The 20,901-nt window shown below is 35.4% G+C and overlaps 1 protein-coding gene across 3 annotated transcripts in view; it reads left to right on the top strand.

Annotated features, from left to right (window-relative positions):
• Positions 1-339: 339 nt before the first annotated feature.
• LOC126371467 (monocarboxylate transporter 3) overlaps positions 340-20,901 on the top strand; it is a 38,403-nt gene continuing 17,841 nt past the window's right edge. The window contains exons 1-2 of one of the 3 annotated variants that reach the window (XM_050016775.1): positions 340-636; positions 18,471-18,591. In XM_050016775.1, coding sequence (XP_049872732.1) covers positions 18,478-18,591 — 114 coding nt within the window. In that variant the 5' untranslated portion in view covers positions 340-636; positions 18,471-18,477. Of the gene's footprint in view, positions 637-13,654; positions 13,792-18,470; positions 18,592-20,901 lie in introns of those variants that run through there. The other 2 variants (XM_050016776.1, XM_050016777.1) reach the window with 2 other exon arrangements.

Genomic DNA, 20,901 nt, shown 5'->3' with positions numbered 1-20,901 from the left:
TTGGTCTTTATATATAAACTAATATTACTGGAACTAAGCGTTTAAAAATTGATTTCTTAAGTAGGTATGTAGGAATAATAACAGTTAAGTACCTACCTATTTATACTGAAAGTGAAACAACAAAAAATGAAAACGAAGCTACACAAGAAGGTAGGTAGGTACCTAAACATATTTTTTGCGTAGCGTTCGAGTAGGTACCTACATGTAGGTGTGTAAGACACATGTGCGATTAGCTATATTTTTTAACGACAGTTTGTTTGGATCGAGTTTATATTGTACTAAAACGACTGAAATACATCATGCGAGCATGCTTTAAACATGGCGGCGGCCGGCGGCCGAGGCTCAGTGTTCAGCCCGGTCCCGTCGTGGAGGCACGCGTTCTCTTGCCCGCAAACAGATAACAGAAATAAAATAAAATATCACAAAAAAACAGTGTGGACAAGTGTGCGATAAACTTCGCAGTTACCCACGCAACCTTGAAGTGTTTAGGTAAAAGAAAAAAAAAAAAAACAAAAAGCGCGGGAGTGTGACGAACGCGTGGATGTACGCCGGCGTCTGCTCGTGTTCGAAATTTGAAGTCAAGGTTGCGAATTGGAGTCCAATTTGAAGTTTTGAACCTTCGGTGTTTTGGATCGGGTGAGTGACACATGCATTGTACCTACTTCTAGCGCATAGCCTAGGCCGAGCTTTATTTTTACACGCGGGATGCGCAGACGCACCGCATCTATTTTTGGTTCACGAAACTCGCACCTTCTAAACCTACATTCTCGTCTCGAGTTACAAAAATAAAAAGAAAGTTGTAAAAAATAAGCTAGACAACACTGATTAATTTGCACGTGTGTGTAAATATTTTTCTTGTCGAGGGCTTTGAACCGATGAGCTTTTATAATTATTAATATATTATAATTAAGCAGGAAGCTATATAGGTAGGTTTAAATTATGGACAAAATCGATTTGCTTAACGAATACCTACTTACGAAGCCGTTTTGGTGAACTTGTACGAAACGCAGTAAGTTAATGTTTATGTAAATATTTACGTAAACAATCACTGTCGGTCGGATCATGAATTAACGTTATTTACGCACCTGTGAATAGTTAACTTTTAACACACCTATCAGCTAAAAAATGTTTTTTTTTTTTGTCTTTAATTTACTTAAGGGCTTTTAACAAAATTTGTTATGCCAGCCCCATCGATCAAGACTGACTAAAAAAAAAAAAAAAATGTTGTGACTACTTTTGACTAAACTACTGACTGGTAGTTTCATACAGTTTTATACATAGGTAGATTTATTGCGCGCGACAATCTTAAAGTACGTGTGCAACAGTTTCTGGATCTATTTCTCGTCTAGAATAATCCTGAGCTTGGCTCAGAACTGATTACACGTAGATAAGTTATCCTTGCTTAATTCTGTCGGGTTATACGCCAACGTTCGCAAACAATTTTTCAAATTTTTGGAAAGGGTTGTTTAAGATTTACGCCTAAAATTGACGTGCGTTTCATAAATTTTTAACCTTTCCTTTTCGGCGGATATGAAAATGATAGGTAAAATTTAAAATAAAATTATGTAGAAATTGTCAAATTTAGTACACGCATGTGTAAAATAAAATGCACACTGCTAACAGCTTATCTAAGTAACTTTGTCTCGCCGTGTGGTTTGCTAATGGGTTCATTCACATTGAAGACACGATACGTCTGCATACTATTCTAATATTAGTTTTGTACTTCGACAATACCACATTTTACGCGTTTTAATTATACCTTGGACAAACTGAAGAAAATTCAACTGCATGGAAATCATTCAAACGTACCGGTAGGTAGGTAGCCTAAGTAAAATAGTTTTACAAATTAAAGGTTACTTTCACGCTATCACGATGGTCTACAGAAAGCTCGGTGAGGTATGGGTACTTAGTTCATCTTGTGATGGATGTACTTCTACACCAATTGGGATATAGTCGTGAACTTATTTATCTTATTTAGTAATTTATTGTACACAGGATAACACAGAAACACAAAATGACAACATGAGGACAGACAAAAGACACAACTTATTTCTAACTGAAATTTCTTCCAGTAGGCCTGTAAGAGTGGAAGATTAACGGGGAGAGGGTAGATAGCGTGTACAAGCATACACATTAATACATACACGACACTTATATCTACAATTTATTACAAAATATACAAACATTACATACATACAAATAAATGTAATAATAACAATAAAAGGTACTTATGTTTTGTTGTTACAAAAAATTGGCGTGTTAATCTTACCTGAAAAATGTTTTTAAGGTAAGATTACTCCTATATTTATTTAGGAATTTTAAAATTAACCAATAATCTACGAAGACGAATTTAATAATACCTACTTATCAAAGTAGTAATTTACTAAATTAATAATTAAACGAAGAAACATGTCTTAGATCATGAAGCAGTTTAGAGTTCCTTATCTTGCCGTGAGTCAGAAGCTATCACACATTCGACCGATGTGATTTGACCGCACCAACTGAATCAACCTCTATTCAAGTTTCAAATTCGATATTTCAATTGTATATTACAAAGATGAATGACCTCTTGAAAATTCGGTAGAAAGTAAACGCCATTGTAATCGGCCTGCTGCATACATTGCATTTGGGATCATGGTTTAAGCTGGATGTACCTACAGTGTCTGAAAACCGGGATGGGCGGTGTGGATTTTTGTATGAAACCGCAAGCAAAATTCCGCGCTCTGGCTTGCTTCTCCGGCAAAGTTGCTAATGCCGTTTGTGGCAAATTTACCATAGGTGACGTCTTCTTCTTATAGTGTGGGCTGTGAGGTCAAATACCAGCCTCATCAACCCTGGTCTCTACGTTATTATTGATCCGCCAAAGGCCCCTGACATGCTCATGTAACGATTACTCACTTACGTCACTTACGTAACTGTACGTAGTGACCGGGAGCAACGGGTTAACGTGCCTTCCGAAGCACAGATCATCTTACTTTCGGACAATCAGGTGATCACCCTGTAATGTCCTAACCAAACTAGGGCTCTCAAAGTGTTTTTTGTGATATGTCCCCACCGGGATTCTATCCCGGGTGACGAAAAAAAAATAGTGAAACATTTTTTTTACTCACTTATCATAATATATTACAATGAAACCTATACTTAAACTAATTCATGCTTATCAAATCATACAATTACGTAATTAAGCTTAAACGTAAAATTGATGATTACTCTAGATGATACTCGTCAACCGAAAGAGTAAAATTTACTTCCCTTGCAAGTAGGTAATTGATACTTAAAGATACCACTAAGACTTACGGAGAATTAAAAATACCATCACGTTGCTAACTGAAATATACTTACAATTATTATAAAGTTAATGATACATTCCAAGTTTATATAAAAAAGGCGTCATACAATGAAAACCAAGTACGGCCACGAGCATTAATATGTATTGTATACACTTTGCTACCATGTCAATTAAGTCTCACTAAATGTCAAATATGTTAGTGCGACAGAGTCCTAAAGTGGGTACATCATATTTCTCATGACTGTACCTACCTAAGCGCCATTTTGAAAAATCAGATTCGAATGTGATTTTTCATTTTCGTCAACAAATTTCAGTTTATTTTCTTTTTTTTCCATCCAGGTAAAAAATGAGACAACAATTTATTACTTATCTGGATTTAAACTAGCTTGTCTATTATTAGGTTTTGTAAACAAAAGACACAGCCGTATGTGATTTTTTAAAAGACTCTCACTTGGTTTTCATTATGAGGCGACCTACACATGAATCATGACGAAGATTAAAAAAAAATAAAAGCGTGTGGGAGCAGAATCCGACATCGTTTCATATTGAGGACCTTGAAACAAAAAACTAGTTTTCAGTCGATGCACTAACTTGTAAGTCTTGAGTTGTACTTAATATTATTTGGCGTTATGTAGAATACACTAACTTGATATCTGTTTAGGTATTGATAGAAATAAGTGTGTAGGAATAAAAACGATATTATTTTAATGTCACGATTTATGTATTTTGATTTGTGCTAATATTTTTGGAGCAACCAGACGCATCATAGTCCATTTTAATACGGTACTTTTTAGTGCAATGTGTTTAGTACAATAACGAGTTGTGTCAGTGACTTTATATACTTAGATACCTTTTGTTGACGTGACTAATTGTAGATTTGTCGCACGAGCCAGTCACTACTTGACCGGAACATTAGATACCAACTCTGTGTGATAAAGTAATAAACCAATCTATTCGTTTTCATTGCTCTATCTTGAAATGCAGATTATGTTTAAATGCACTCATATATGCACAATACACATACATTTAACCGGAACTAAATGTTACGTGTTCCATCTGCGTTCATATGCACTCTGTCACGTTTTTATCACGTTGGTTTCACGTTCAATTTATTATATCGTAAAACAATTCCACTTTGATTATATGTATAATAGGTATTTGACCTTTAGACGAAAATTATAATGCAAAACTTTTATAAAATTATGCGTATGTAAATTGCGGATACAAACATTGCGAGGCATGTGTCCCGCACGCCGTATGCCGCATGCCCGTGAATTACGTTGGTGACGAATGCGCGAGAAGCACATGCGTCACCATGAATATGGAGGTACTCACATCGCCAAGGCATGCGGCGCATGGTGTGCGGAGCACATGCCTCGCAAAGTTTGTATCCAGCTTAAAATTTATATTACTTTACATATACACAATATTAGACTTGGATGTATCACAAATGTTAATAAAAATGCACTTGTTTTACGTAAAGTATTGCAACTGATTCATATTTGTCTGTAAGTTACTTATCTTACATAACAAAAATGAAAATTATGCAAGTAAGTATTTAAAACAATAGAACATCATTCTAATTTGAACTTTTTGGATGATTCAGTCTTGGATTGTTACGTAAACGCTGAAATAAATTGTATTATTTATTCGCTTTATCTTGCGACATACAAGAATTTTCAGTCAAGAATGTGTCTTGGAGATATTTCTAGTCTGAAAAGTATGAAAGTAGAAAAAATAACCTGTTATCTCCCTAGCGTTACTCTGTGTTCACATCGTCCGCTTACCTTACCTGAATTTTTGACAGGTCCTGTTTTTTACAGAAGTGACGGCTAATCTGACCCTCTAAGCCGAACGGAAACCCAGTCCAGTCCAATTTAGGTTAGTTCACAAACCTGGAGGTAGGAAAAGAGTTCTTATTTTCACATACCTATACCTCTGGTAAATAATATAATCCAGTGCGCTGACCATACATACTTATTATCCTTCCGCCGCTTAATCTCGTTTGATATCCGGATCAAACCAATAAACACACATCTGATCCCGCTTGATAGTAATCTGAGAAGTCTTAGAGATTAAGCTCAACGCTAATTAGTAGCTGTCTGATATAATGATATGAAATAATTATCTACCAGCTATGAGAAGAAAAACGCGACGAGCTGATGATAAGGATGTGCAAGAATCCATGTACAACATACATAAGTAAACGTTAAGGCAGATGCTATAAACCTAAATGGAGGTTTATAGCATCTTCTCTTAGGTAAAGAGTGCTTCATAGTTCCCGAGTAGACAAAAGGTATACTAATTATAGAATAGTTCTTTGTGGAGAAGTCAGCAATAGTAGGGTAGAGTACGCTCGCTTCACTTAAGTAGGCTATTCTTTCTTGACTTCGATCAAGGATTGAGACTTTGGTGTCTGACGAATCTTAGCCAACTTACACACAAGCAGCACTTTGCGAGTCAACTGCAGCTAACGACAGATGCAGCCTTGACGCTAAAAAAATAAAGCTAAGAATGAGTTTATGTAATCATAAATAGTTTGGCAACAAAATGCAAATGTAAATGATGTCACTGAACTTCTGGCAAAGACATTGTCGGGACTATCGCTAAGCGAACTTTGTATCCGACTGCTATAAGGTTTTGATTTCGTTGGCTGTTACTTGCCTAGTCTATGTAGATCACCTCTAAAAGCCTTTTGCACTCGTTTAGTCATGTGACGGCCTAGCCTAAAGCATTTTTCGCAACAACATAACCTAAACATCGTAGGTACTATAATATAATATTGATATACGAGAATATAATACTCTAACACATTCTTAATAATAGACTTTTTTAACCTTTGTCTCTCTCTTCTTCGGAACTTTCTAACATTGAAGGCGAAGGAATCTTTTTCCAGCATTAATACTATTTTACAGTAAGTAAATAAGAATTTAGAGCAACGATTGTATACCTACATTATATAAACATAATTGAAGACATAAAGTCGCGTGATCCCTAAAAAATTGGCAGACCGATAAGTAATTTGGAGAAAATTGGTCGAACTACATCTTCATCCTTAATACCCACCAGCTCGTACGAAGCGTTTCGCTTCCTTATTTCTTATTCGAACGGCTAAGGTCTGGAATCATCTGCCCGCGAATCTGTTTCCCGATAAATACAATCAGGGTCTTTTTTACGGCAAGAGTGAATAGGCACTTTCTAGGTAAATATGTTCAATCTTCGGTCTCATCGGCCACACTATCAGGCCATATAGTGGTCATATGCTTGCCTATCTTCCATAAAAAAGTGGTCTTAAGATACAATTATTAAACTGCCTCTTTATAATCGGCAAGTAATGTCGGTGAATGTGAAGGGCGCTTATGGCCGCTAAGTGGATGAAACTGAACGTGTAGGATCGTTAAGTGAAATATGTACGTACTGGTACTAAGTAAATTGCTTGAGATAAATCTCGGCTTTCTCTCCTAAAGTAACTTAAAATCAACGTACTTGACGACATGACTTAGAAGCTCAGACGTATCTTTCAATTGCTGCTTATATTATTAAAACCTGTAGGTACTATACGAGTCGAAAGCTTTTTTAAAATTATTTGTAATATTTCATATCTTATCTATTTCATCATCATCAGCCCATTAACGTCCCCACTGCTGGGGCACGGGCCTTCCCTATGGATGGATAAGATCGGGCCTTAAACCATCACGCGGGCCCAGTGCGGATTGATGGTTATTAACGACTGCTAATGCAGACGGGACCAACGGCTTAACGTGCCTTCCGAAGCACGGAGGAGCTCGAGATGAAATGTTTTTTTTTGTGGTCACCCATCCTATGACCGGCCTTTGCGAAAGGTGCTTTGCTTTAACAATCGCAGACCGAGCGCGTTAACCGCTGCGCCACAGAGTTCCTCAATCTATTTATCTATTTATTACACATATTTAACGCGCGTTTTTGAGGTTACCGCAGCGCTGGGGCGTAAAGACTTAAAAGAGTGATGCAAAATAGAGGAGGCCTATGCCCTGCAGTGGGATGATGTGGACTGACTGATGATGATGATTAACGGCATTAATTCTTTTTCACGGATGTTTTTCATTAATCTACAATTTACGAAATCTGTTAGAAAAGAAAGCCAATTTGCCCGACATTATCGTGGTAATATGTGATGTTCCAAATAGGTATTGCTCGACTTTTACTTTATAAGCAGTACCTATTATAAAACACTTCATGACACAAAAAGGGCACGCCTGCCAACATTCTAAAATGTTGTCAGACTGACCCAAAAAGATAACGATGCTCTTTTAAGTAAAAAATTCGGTTAATTCACTGATAAAAAACAGTAGTGTATCATATAAAATAGGATTATAATGCTCTTATCATAATGGAGTTCACCACGTTCATTTGATGGACTATCCATCTATATGGTCTGGGTTTACCAAACTATTATTATAAAGTAGAATGTACCTAATGGTTGGTCATAATATCCATCTTAGTACTTCAATACTAAGTCTGATGCGGCAAGTTGTCTGCTGATAGATAACAGATTAGAAAATAAGTAATTATTATTTTCATCATCATCATTAATTTAAGAGCCACACTCTTGTCGGTATAGCATTCTCCATCCTTGTCAAAGGCCAATTCTATGACTACGTTCACCTTCTCTTTAATCTGTTCCATGTAAACTCTTCTTGGTCTTCCCTTCCCCTCTCTCCTTGTAGCTTCCCTTTTATTATTTTAAAGAAAGAAAAAAATAAATGTTTAAATTATTGATGAACGGGGTCCGAGTAATCTTGACACTTGATTAATGTTAATGTACATTAACCATGATGTCATTATTTTACATATTTAGACTAATCCTTAGATCATTGTAAGTCCTATAATATCCGTTGTTTGTTTACAACAGTCAATGACATAAAAAATATAGTTTTCGACCCAGGCCTTATTTCTGATTCACTCGACATCAGCTCGTGTGCGAAAATGTATACCTGTCTCATCTTGTAAATGACAAGTTATAAAGCGCTACGTGAAATTGTATATTTTCGAACGCGGATTGAAGGCGAACGATTCAAAAATAAGCCCCCCACACGCACTGTCTGTAACATACTCGTTTCGTATCACTTTATGTAGTACTCTGAGTAGTTGACATTGATTTGATTCATACATCTGTCGTCGGTTGTAACTGTAAACATAAACACTCTCACACCATTGTTGAATTGTTACATAGATAAACTCTTATCCAATCATCAGAAACCGTAAGTAAGTATACCATTTTTGGATAGTTTTAGGCGGATAAGACGTTTGTTATTTAAAAATTGTCGAATTGAAGTGTAACTATGTTATCTACTGAATAAAAAAATAATAATTTGGATACACACAGAAGCGGTATCGGAAACTTTGTTATATAAAATAAACAATAATATTACGTGTAGAAGGGACATTGGCCCCGATTCCTGCAGACATCTCTTAATTTTATTTTACTTTAAGTTATACCTGTCATTTTCTTATCCGCCGAAAAGGAAAGGGACGGATGACTGACAGCTCTTAATTTTAGGAAGAATGAGTAAATAAATGAATAACCCGGGCGAATTTTTAGACGGTTGTTTTAGATTTGTGCTTAAAATTGACGTGTGTTCCATAAATTTTATGCTTGTCGATTACCCGTCCCTTTCCTTTTCGGCGGATAAGAAAATGACAGATATAACCTAAAATAAAATTAGATGGTATTTACAGGAATTAGCACCACTGTCTACTTCGCAGTAATACGAGTTTCAAGCGCGCTGGATATACATACCTCACCTCCTCGATGGGAGCCACTTTAATCCGTAAGTTAAGAAGTAAGGGTGCGAGCGTGGACTGTTTGTCTCGCTGGCACGCACGGGGTGAGGAGGCACACGGTTAGAACGAGATTTTTGTATGGAGTGTTCTGTCTGGGTTATAGTAGCGGTTATTCCTTATTCTATGGTTGTGGGCAGGATGTCGGCGTTTGTACGAAACCGCACCGCGCTGCGGCGGATTTCTTAAACCTAGTCCTTATAAATAAATAAATAATGCCCTCATACATACATTACATTAATAGGTATATACGTATTATTCTCAGTACCTTACCTACCTACATACATATAAAAATAATGATGATCATCAGACCGCACTGATGCGAAACATACACAAACATCCCATACATACACGTGTACAGACATATAGGTACCTATTATACGTATAGTAGACAATGAAACATAGGAAACATAAACAGCTTACAATAGAATAGGGTACCTAAATCCTGCTGGTGCCACAAAGGTACCAGCGGAATGATTTTTTTAATCTATGGCATGCCTCATCCAGTCTACCTTTTATCGTGTTGGTGGGAATTAAATTGTTAAAGATAATCTCTTGAATTCTAAATTGATCCAATATTTAAAACAAAAGCCGAATACTACAGTTTTAACATTTTTTTCATAAAAATAAGACCTAATACAAATTGTGACTATATTCTATGCACATGTTGTAGCATGTGTAAATATTGCGTTCCTATTTCCAAGTTCCATCGCAGCGGTGACTTTCATATTGTATCTCATCGAGTTCTCACTACGTTCGCACCTTTAGCTGATATTTCTATGGAAAATTACCGTATGTGATACCGGCAATCCCAGATAGAAAAAAACTAAGCGCCGTCTCATTCACAAACTTTGAAATATTACACCAAAAAGGGTCCAAAAAATTCCATTGAGTACTTCTGGGAATCAGACCCTTTAGGTAGGGAGCCACAAAAAATCGGCTTCTTTGACACCAAATATTGTGATAAGTTACACGTTGAATTTATAGCTGTTTGAATGATCTGGCAAATGGTGAAGAATCAATTCGAGTTTTTGTGCAACAAAACTGTATCCTTTACGTCAGCCAACTCTTGCGACGAGGATTTTTTGAACTATAAATTTTCGCTGCATATTCTTAGTTAACGTACTTTTGCGTTCTAAGCATTTTCCCTCAGACGACGCCCTGAGCCGAGGTTCGTGCCCAACTGGGCACCCTCAGGCCTGTTATCTTGAATTTTGTACCGGGTGAGAGCCTTCAGCCATTTGTCCGGCCAAGTAATTAATGCCATCTGCGGCAAACCTACAATAAGTCACGTTAAAAAAAATCGTTCTAAGCATCTTTAAAATAGTTGTTTATCTACAAAAAACGTGGCACCACACAAGTTTAAGGTTTCAGAAGGAACTTTTATTCAAGAAATCGCAATTTAATTATTGAAGACATATAGAAAATAATTTTTTTTTAATATATAAATTATAATAAATAACACACTGTCAGTACTGCCAGTGTTTTGTCGATCGATTGGAGGCTTCTACGCGATTGGAAACCTTCCTTCTACATTGCCATACAACATAAGTACGTCAACAACATACAAGATACGTCAATGAATAATAATTGCCAATTAGATCTGTATAAAAAATGTTATCACGTGACTATTATAGGCTTGTTTTCGCAAAAGGATGTTATATCGCAAGTCGTCAATTTAAACATTTGATTATTGATTCGTCATGCCAAAACTGGTTTATATTTGATATTATCTTTAGTGTGTTTGTTTTGTATATATTGGGTTAGGTCTTTACTTTACATCCACACATATCATTTCATAGGTATTAAATAGGTACTTACATATTTAGTCGTAAGTATTGGGGGCTCTAAATTTTGATTTTTGTTATAAAGTTCGCGGGTTCTAGCTCCCACTATTTATAATTTGTTATGAGAGAAAATAGTATACAGGTTATTGGTGAAATCGTAACGAATGCTGAGGGGGATGATTCAGAGTTGATATCAAGTGAAATTTTCTCTCGGAAAATTCATTAAAATTTTAGTATTTTTTTTTATTATTTTCAGTTCCATACTTTTGCGTCGGAAAATTCCACTTGATATCAACTCAGAATCGTGGTCTCTATCACTCTTCAAAGTTTTCGTTACGTCACTAACACCCTGTACATTGATAGGTAATAATAAAGTTAATTATAAGTACTGATTTTGCTAGTCGGGTTATATTTTGAAATCGTCTATCCTTCAACATGATTCATTAAACCAAGTATACGATATTATTATACATTTATGTAATGATTCATTAACAAAGTATCGATTTTGAGAACAAAAATACACCTATAGGTATATCCTGAAAACACTTGATGCTGTATTACCAAACTTTTATACTCATCTGCATAATAATAGCTTCACATGTGACTTGACAATATGAGTAGGTATGTACCTACTTTTAGCACTTGCTCAAATATTTGACATTTAGCATTTGACCTCAGAATGGAAAAATTCTGTCTGTTTTTTTCCTATCACATGTACAAAACTAACCATTCATTTTAAAACAATCGCATTTAATGTTTAATTACGCATACGAAGTTTCCATTTTCATAGAGATAGTTTCCTTATCAAAGAATGATGGTTCCGTGTTATCCGATTAATAAATAATTTGATTGATTAGTTTTCTTCAGATTAATAAATATTACAATTATTATATAAAAATGCAATAGAAACGGGATTTTATCGACAAAAATCAAATTCAAATTTAAAAATATCTAACAATCAAATATGTAATTTATTATAAATAAATACATACATAGCGGTCAAAAATACCTTCCTTTATACTTCGCCTCAGTCGGGTAAAAAATGTGTGTGTGTTGGCTGTCGGGTAGCTAAAAAAGTTTAGCTCTCAGAATCATTACCCTGAGACGATGCGAAAAGGAGGATTATTTCTCCTTTCCAAACGTTAATTGTTGCGAAGCGATTGAGTGTCCACTAAAAGTATCTTTTGTTATTTTCCACGTTGCAATTAATAAATACAATAAATAATTTAATAATAAAATAACAATAAATAAATACCAACTTTGTTTATTACATTTTTCCAGAGAGTAAACAAGATATTAAAAAGAAAGAAGTCGGCAACATGGTGCTGCGTCCACGTACCGGGGAAGCCAAGGAAAGTGGCTCCAACCGCATTCCTCGCTAAACGGTTGATTTATTTATATTTATCTCGTATGACATTGTGCTTCTTGTAGAATTTTACATAACTTTTCCGTTGTGGAGGAAGCACAAGAGATCTATGTCACGAAGCAAATGGATTTCCATAGCTTTGCATACTCGGTTGGGAAATAGGCATAAGTTTATACAGGGTTTTAGTGACATCGTTACGAATACTAAGGGGGATAATTCAGACCATGACTCTGAGTTGATATCAAGTGGAATTTTCCGTCACAAAATTCATGATATTTTTTGGTATTTTTAAATTAATATCAGTTCAATACTTTGGCTACGGAAAATTCCACTTAACTCAGAATCATGGTCTGAACTATCCCTCAAAGTTTTCGTTACGATGTCACATCACCCCGTATATATAATGTTATATTAAAATAACAAATAATTCTATTTTAAATAACAAATTTAAAAATAAAATAACAAAAATATAAATTCAAAAAGTAATTATTTTATTCGTATTCGGCCTTGACGACACATCTCTGTTCGATTTGAAATTCGAACACTTATATATTACCGCGAGATATAGGTACCTATTATGTAGATAACTACTAGTTAACATGTATATACGCACATACAATAATATTTTGATCGTACTAGCGGATGTTGTTCAAACTTATTTACGCATTTGTTGTTGTTTTGCTGCGTTTCTTGAGGAATTTATAGACCAAGAGCTTTGTTTCATACCAGCTTTTATTTTTTGCATTATTCCCTTAGGTACTAAAATAATAGAAGACACAGAAAACGATATTTTGTCTATTCTCATACTTCATTATATTTCACAACCACTTTTGCTTATTCCGTGATTCTATTTTGGGAGGAAATTACAGACAGTAACTATTGACTACCGACCTTGGGGAAAATAAGTATTAGTAACTATACATACATCTTAGGCTATACATACATCTTAGGTCACTTATCTGTCAGGTTAAACACAAGCTATGAAAAAAAAGTAATTTAAAAAAAAAAAACTGACTTCATAACCTGTCAAGTACAAAAGACGGTCGAATTGATAACCTCCTCCTCTTTTTAGAAATCGGTCACAAAATAAAAAGAAGCTTATTTTTAAGATTACAAAATATTGTGCAATACTAACCTATTAATATAAATTGATTGTTTTTCATTTACATAAAGAAAAAGCATGAAAAACATCATGGGAAAACTTGCACTTTTCAAAAAGAACTTTGGTACTTACGTACTCTTGCATTACTTTTCAATTTGGAATGTTGTAATAGGAATTCTTCGGTACATTTCTGCGGTAGGTTCCTAGTCAAAACCTGCCCGACTAGCTCTCGACATAGAACTTGAACATATTAACATACGATTATGCGATATAAACATAATCACCAACGTTTAATCAACAAACCGACGCGCTTCCTCGCTAACGCCACATGCCTTGAGGGGAATAGATTCTAGTGCAAACATATCTTTGCCTAATTTTATTATTTTATCACACCAGTGCTAATATAGTTGAAACGATCCGAAGGTAGGTACGTGCTATATTTCTAATAACAATTATGAACAAATATTACACCTAGTAAAGTAATTTAAAGTTATGGTACATAATAGAACACGTTCCATAATTAAAATTTGGAACTGTAAGTAATTCAGGTAAAGTTGTTCTTAATTTTAGAAATAAGTAAGTAGTAGGTTATACATTAAAAAAGTTAAATGAGTATCAATAAAACAGCCGTATAAAAGACTGAAAAGAAATGACCATCTCGTAAGTAAATTAGAAGTCTAGTAATTTTGTTCTAACACAATTGACTTAAGTATATATAATATAATATAATGTTACACAACTTGTAATGTAGAACTCAATAGATTACAGAGGGGTCAGTTCAGTGATTTAGCACAAGAACGTCATGTTTTGTCATGATAAAGGTGTTTGTGCAAACTTATTGGAGCCAAGGTTCAGAGGGTTCAAACTGTGATATCGGAATCAAGGAAAGCATGATTAGGATGCTTATTGAGAAGGGGCAAGAGCGGATATATTTAAATATATTATATTATACAATATACTTAGAAACTAGTTTCGCTATAAATGACCCAACAAATCTACGCAGACACAAAAAATGGGATTTCGCGAAAATGGTGTTTTAATCCTAATACATTATGGACTATTAAAAACTTAAGTGAAAGTTTTAGCAAATTGCCCATATTCTCCGTCATGCACTAATTTAAACAAATTCGAGTGGTATCTAGATATCACTACCATTATAGTTATTCTTAAATAACATAAAAAGGTCAAAGCATTATGTCCCATGCGAACACAAACATGATAAGTTGTACTTACTATTAAGTAAGTACGCCTAGTTTATCGATACATCAACTAGAAACCGAATTATTAAAAACAAAGATATTACAAAGATATTAAAAATTTTAAAGTGATTGTAGTAACATAATTATACATCAATGTTATAAAGTGACTAATCTGTTGTGGAAGTTTTCATTGTATTTTTCATGGAGTAACAACTTGACCCAAAAAAATCGGTATTTCACTTCAGTATTGTAGATGTCATTCTGCACCTACCATAAAAATATTCCACAAGTGAAAAATAATTATTTCATTTTTAGACCTCTTAAATTGTTATCTTTCCGCGTCCGTCTGCTATCTCCTCCCCTATCATATTATAAACAAGTTTCGCTTGGGTTGTGCATAATTTGCCCCCCCATTAATGTAAACATGATAAGCATGTGCATGTAATATTACGTGAAGTTACAGGACAAGAAACATAAACATTCTATTAGTTCTATTCGCTCCATTTCAATAAACATGAAACATGTTTCATGAATTATATAAATATGTTGTTGAAACACCCAACAGAAAGTGAGTGTTTATTGAAACGCATAGACTCATTTGTGTATTTTTTGCAGAATTTTTCCAATTTCGCAGTCGCGTTATATAATGCGACTAATGCCCTACATGCAAATATCGAAGGTTTGCGATAAAATAATCAGCAATAACCGATAAACCAAACCCTATCGCGATGATAACAGGGAGGCGGGAGCTTTCGATAAAAAATACTATGACATTTTTACACGTGAACGTAACTCTATATATTTAATATAAGTATATAAAGTTATTCCTGTACCTAAAGGTTGTCTGTTAGGTTTTTATTTATATGTCCAATAAATATTGTTATTGTATTGTATGTAGAAAATAAGAGTTACCAAGAGAGTCTAACACTTGGGAACACTTCTATCACAAGTGTAAATTATAAGAAATATATTAAGAAAGCTTTACATAACCTTTAATTGCTTTGAGCTAAGGTATTTTTAGCATACTTATATAACATGAGCTAACTACCATAACTCCTAATTGGAGTAGTTAGATACAATCATTAATCACAATTAATTAATTACAATACAAATATTAATCAATTACAATATTATTTTTTGTTATTATTTGTTAATTACAATAATTTTCTTTTTATTCTTAGTAATTTTGTAATTATCTATTTCTTTTTATTTTAGTGCAATAAAGTGTATTTGTATTGTTTTGTATTGTAATCATTATTTGATGAATGCCTACGCTTCACCTAGCTTCAGACCAACGGTTTAGGAGGTGAGCCGAGGAGTCGATGATACGAGGAAATGAGATAACGATGGAGTCGAGGGAACTGTTACTCTGAAAATTATAATACTATCAGTATAGTGTGTTAGTAAGAGTATTTTTTACCAATAAATCCGTTTTGCGCCGTTGGTATGCCAATTGCCATGGCAATGCAATCTTGCATGCAAAATTAATATACCAGGTGCTTAAGGGAAAACCATGAGTCATGCGAATTAAAAAGGGAACGGTACAAAGTAAGTAAGCGTCTAAATAATGTCATTGTTTTGTGTTTATTTTCTTCGGTGTTTGAATAGCAATACTCGTATACTTACTGAAATTATGAAGACGAAGATGATTTGGTTTCAAATAACTTCTTTGCTTGTTTAAAGTAATAAATAACAAAAACAAAATATGAAACTGTTCCAATTTTGAAATGAAAGTTGTGTCGAAATTTTGTGGGAAGTGTGGAAGTGGCTGTGGGAAACCGGCCAGTACAAAATATCGCCAGTTTTAAAAGCATTTTATCATTTCTGGGAAACATTGTGCTTTGGCAAACAATCACAATCTATTGAAAGCGGAGTGTGTTATCAAACAATTAAGCGACAAGCGTGCTGTTCTCGCGATGACGTGTATTGCATCATATCGTGACGTCGTGTCCGCAATTTATTGTTTTGTATGTAAAATTTCGTCAGTTTTTATGTAGCGTGTTTATGTTGGCGGTTTTAAGAACTGTAAAGTCGTTTTTAAAAGTCTTAATAAAGCTTATATGAGTTTTGTATAAGTTTTGGTGCTTTCCAGACATTTAAATGCACAAATGAACCAACTTAGATTAGAGTTTCTGTCCGCTAGAATCAGCACCAATGATAGTAATATCGTACCCTTTTGTAGCGTTGGTAACTGTTGAACTATAAGCAAGGAAGTAAATATCACGTCTATATCACCGAAGGATAAAAAGCTCCTCGCCTGCTACATAGCACTTACTTAAAAAACATTTAAGTCCCATGTAATAGGGGGCGAGCCCATTGCCATCAATCGGCCACATTAATTATCTATGATCCAAACATGAATTCAAATTATTTATCTAAGTTTTTTTTTTTGGTTGAGAGACCGATTCGAACCAGGGACAAATTGAAATCTACCGCGTAAAATGTGTTTGTTTGCACATTTCCATATGCAAGGACATGCAATAAACAGCTAGCTAATAAAAATACATTCTTGTTAAAGTATTGTAAGTAAGTTTAATACATTAGATGATATATATCAGGTGATATAAGAAGTCGTTTAACGCATGCGCGGTCGTCTTATCACTGCATAATGTTGTGATTGCCACTCGTTAACTATAACAGGTCAAATGGTCAGCCATCCAATAGTGTTTATTTCAGACCTTATCAAGTTTACTTACAAGGCTAAGGGTGGATTTTTCCACTGTAGAACAAAGAACTGTATAAAAGCGATATAAAAGTGCGCAAACACATTCAGCGGAGCTTAGCTTGGCAATAGTTCCGTATAAAGTTTAATGCTGCTGTACTTTGCTTGTTTTCCTGAACGGTTTTCTTGTAGGAAAGTTAGGTTACTGGTTTAATCGATTCAATGTAAATTTTTCTTCTTATATATGAATTGTAAGGACCCACACCAACTCTGGAAAATCCCCCCTCGATTTAATAAAGATTCCAATCTTAAGAAATACTTATAAAAAATGTTCAATTCACCGCACTGTACCAGGTAAAACATGTGCATCGTTAAAAAATAAACAATTCATGCAATTATTTCCTCATCTTTATAACGCGTGGTGATAACTTTATTGTCCAAAACCACAATAAACCAGTTTCTAGCGGATTTATTTGTTGAAGACACTGTTCAATCGAGTATGGAATAAATGAGCGTATTGTGGGAAGTATATTATCATTGTCACGTACCTATTTACTTATATGATATTCTGTGATTTTGTATCGTTATTTAGTCAACACGTAGCAGTTGCAGACGGCCCTCATAAACGATAAGGTCCAATGTTTTAAGATTTAGCCCAGTTTGAAATCTTGGCATCTGGATGAAGTATTTCTCCAAAAGGTATTTTGTAACGCCTGCCGCGTTTTACTACTGAGTGTAATCCAGCGGGTTCTACAACCCGCTGGATCCACTTTCGGTCCTATACTTACCCCACCGTTTCTGCTGCCCTGCTGCGCGCGCCGGTGTACCCCGTGTCGTCGTGGGAAGAGTTACAGGGAAGTGGCAGTTTTCCTACTGCACTAAGGGTGCTCAGCCAGTATCAAATTACCTGCGACCCAGAGATCCGATCTATGTACTTGCTAGGGATTTAATGTCAATAAACTTGGTTTAATTTCTATATACCGTTTTATTTACCCTAGTAAGTACAACCTATTTGATTCGCGGGAAAAGAACGCGACAATTTGTTTATTTTCTCTTGGACAGCATTATATATCTGGCATCTAAATATTTTAGGACAATACGCCTAACACGTCGTTGGGAATTGTGGAACCTGAGTACCCTTTGCAAATTCTCAGCCGCATTATTAACAGTATTAACAGAGAAATCCAACAAGGCTATATATATTGCAAGTATTTATAATAATAAAAATATTTCCTATTGTTGCAGATAAACAATGGTGGTCAGAGTAGCAACAGACGAGCGTCCGTTCGAGACGCCGTCTTCTGACGAGAGTGGGCTGGGTCGTAGCGACTCTCCCAGTGAGGAGTCGGAGCCTGAAGCGGCATTGGTAAGTCAACGTTTGCCTCTGACGGCATTAACTTGTGGTGGCACTCCTTGCCGGAAGGAGAGGTCTCCATCTATAATTGTAAGTTCTCTCATATCTAACTCGAAAGTACGATAATCATTTTTATACATGAGGTTTCATTCGCATCGAAAGAGGTTGCACGAATTCAAAGTTAAGGAAAGCGATATTGGATCTTCGTTACAAAGTGGTCAATAATAGAAACGCCACAATAACGTGACGAAGAAAATGCACAAATGACATAAGACAATTTTTCAACATGGCCAACGGATTTCATTGAAAAATTGAATTAATGTGATGGGGCTGAACGAGATGCCTCCGTTTGTGTTTGATATTTGCTATGTTAGTTGTCCCCTTCGTTAACACAGTAGCAGTAATAATTGTCGGCTCTCATATAATTTACACAATAATAGTTGCCTTAAAGAGGATCCAACTGAAACGGGAACAAGACCGGACGAAAGAGGAACAGGAGAAGTTACAGGAGCGCGCCGACAAACGCCGACAAGCCAGAAATGCTCAAACAGACAAAATATTCGCCGACGACAGGTGCATAGAAGCTTGCGTATGTGATGCGCCCAAACCTACGTCCAGCCGACATGTGGGGAACATGAAATAGCAACAATTTTAAGCTAAAATATGAAAAAAATTAAAAGTTTCACGCTACGAAATCACAAGTGTTAAATATATAAAGCTATGACAGTTTTTGAGAAGAAATTGCGAAGAAGGAGAATGTTGCGTAAAATTGCAGAGAAACTTATTAACGCTTGCCTTCTAGCCACCATCTCGTTGGCATTCGCCGAAATAACTATGACTGTGCTGTTGTTGTTGCTTTAGAAGATAATATTGCGGTGACGATAGACGGAACTACGTTGTAACAATGGCATTCAGAAATCTGTGGCGAAGAAGAAAGAGCATCTTACAAACAACCGCAATAATAATGGTCGATACATTTGCCTGGGTTACACTGTGTCTTGGAACATTCCTATTTTGTACTTGTTAAGCTAGAAAGAACCACACAATTATTACATGCAGAAAAGAAGAAGACAACTTGGCAAAAAGATTAAAGACTGTATTTTAGATGTTGTGTCCGGGATCTTTGTTTGTTGTGCAGCATGTTTCTTTTTACACCTAAAGTATGTTTAAATTAGAGCCATCACGAGATAAATGAATCATGTAATACTTAATAATATAAAACATCTCGGGTAAGCTCCAGAAGCGCGTGTTCAAATACACATTTTGTAATGTATTTAAGACTTTTATTTGGGGTAACGACAAAGTTTCTGATACTGTTGAGTAATAAAGCAAAGGCAATAGTATAGCTATGATCAATTTAATTAGAGCTGATTGTTTCCATGGGGCTGGGCAATTACTTAATTCTTGGAGGATTGTCGCCGATACATGAGACAAGCTTCAAGGTTACCCTCCATTCATAAAGACGAAGGCAAACGGTCACTTCTAATGTCCCTTACTTGGGTATAATAAGCTTTATTATGACCAGATATTATTTTATATACACTCACGAGCTGTTAGTTCTATATTTTCTAATAAATGCATGTAATTGAGTAGGTGCTATACTTATAGCAGTATCTTTTTAAAGATTTTAGTAATACCTAATCCAATGATTTTCGAATTAATGTTTGGATCATAAATGATTATCAGGTGCTCAGCGGTGAAGGACGTCGGAGCCCGTGTTGATGTGATCTACCTAGGTGAACTGAAGAGGTGGACCACGACCAATACGGGGTCGCGAGGATACCCATATTCATAAGAGATGCGTTTTAGAATGTGACCTAACCTTTATTGGCCTAGATTTTCCTTCGCCGGTTGGAAGGTCAGACAGTAGCTTATGTATAAAACCGGACTTGTCAAATCTTCCTAACGATAAGGCATCTATAAAATATATGTTTGACTAGTTAACTTTAACACCCCGGACACTTCATACCAAGGACCAATAGCTTCATACAAACAACTTCGTTTTACACAGACACCACACATTGACGTTATCGTACACGTGCAATGTGCATCTGTGTGTGTGACGTCTAACGCCATACGATTGAAGACTAAACTATGTCCGAGGGGGGGGTGAGGTAAATCTAGATCATAAGCTGGTGGGGAGCGGAGAGTTGCCGTTCTATACGTAGTATTATTCTATGCTTTAGCTGTGACTTGGGTGCGAACGTGCAAACAGAAATAAATAAACTTGCTCTGCAGGTGCGATATACATTCTACAAATAAAATATAGACAAGTAAACTTAGCCATTCTCCTTGATCATGACTTTGAAAGACATTGTCAAG

Source organism: Pectinophora gossypiella, chromosome 12 (assembly GCF_024362695.1).
Source record: "Pectinophora gossypiella chromosome 12, ilPecGoss1.1, whole genome shotgun sequence".
Classification (NCBI taxonomy): Eukaryota; Metazoa; Arthropoda; class Insecta; order Lepidoptera; family Gelechiidae; genus Pectinophora; species Pectinophora gossypiella.
This window is presented reverse-complemented; position numbering and strand designations above follow the sequence as displayed.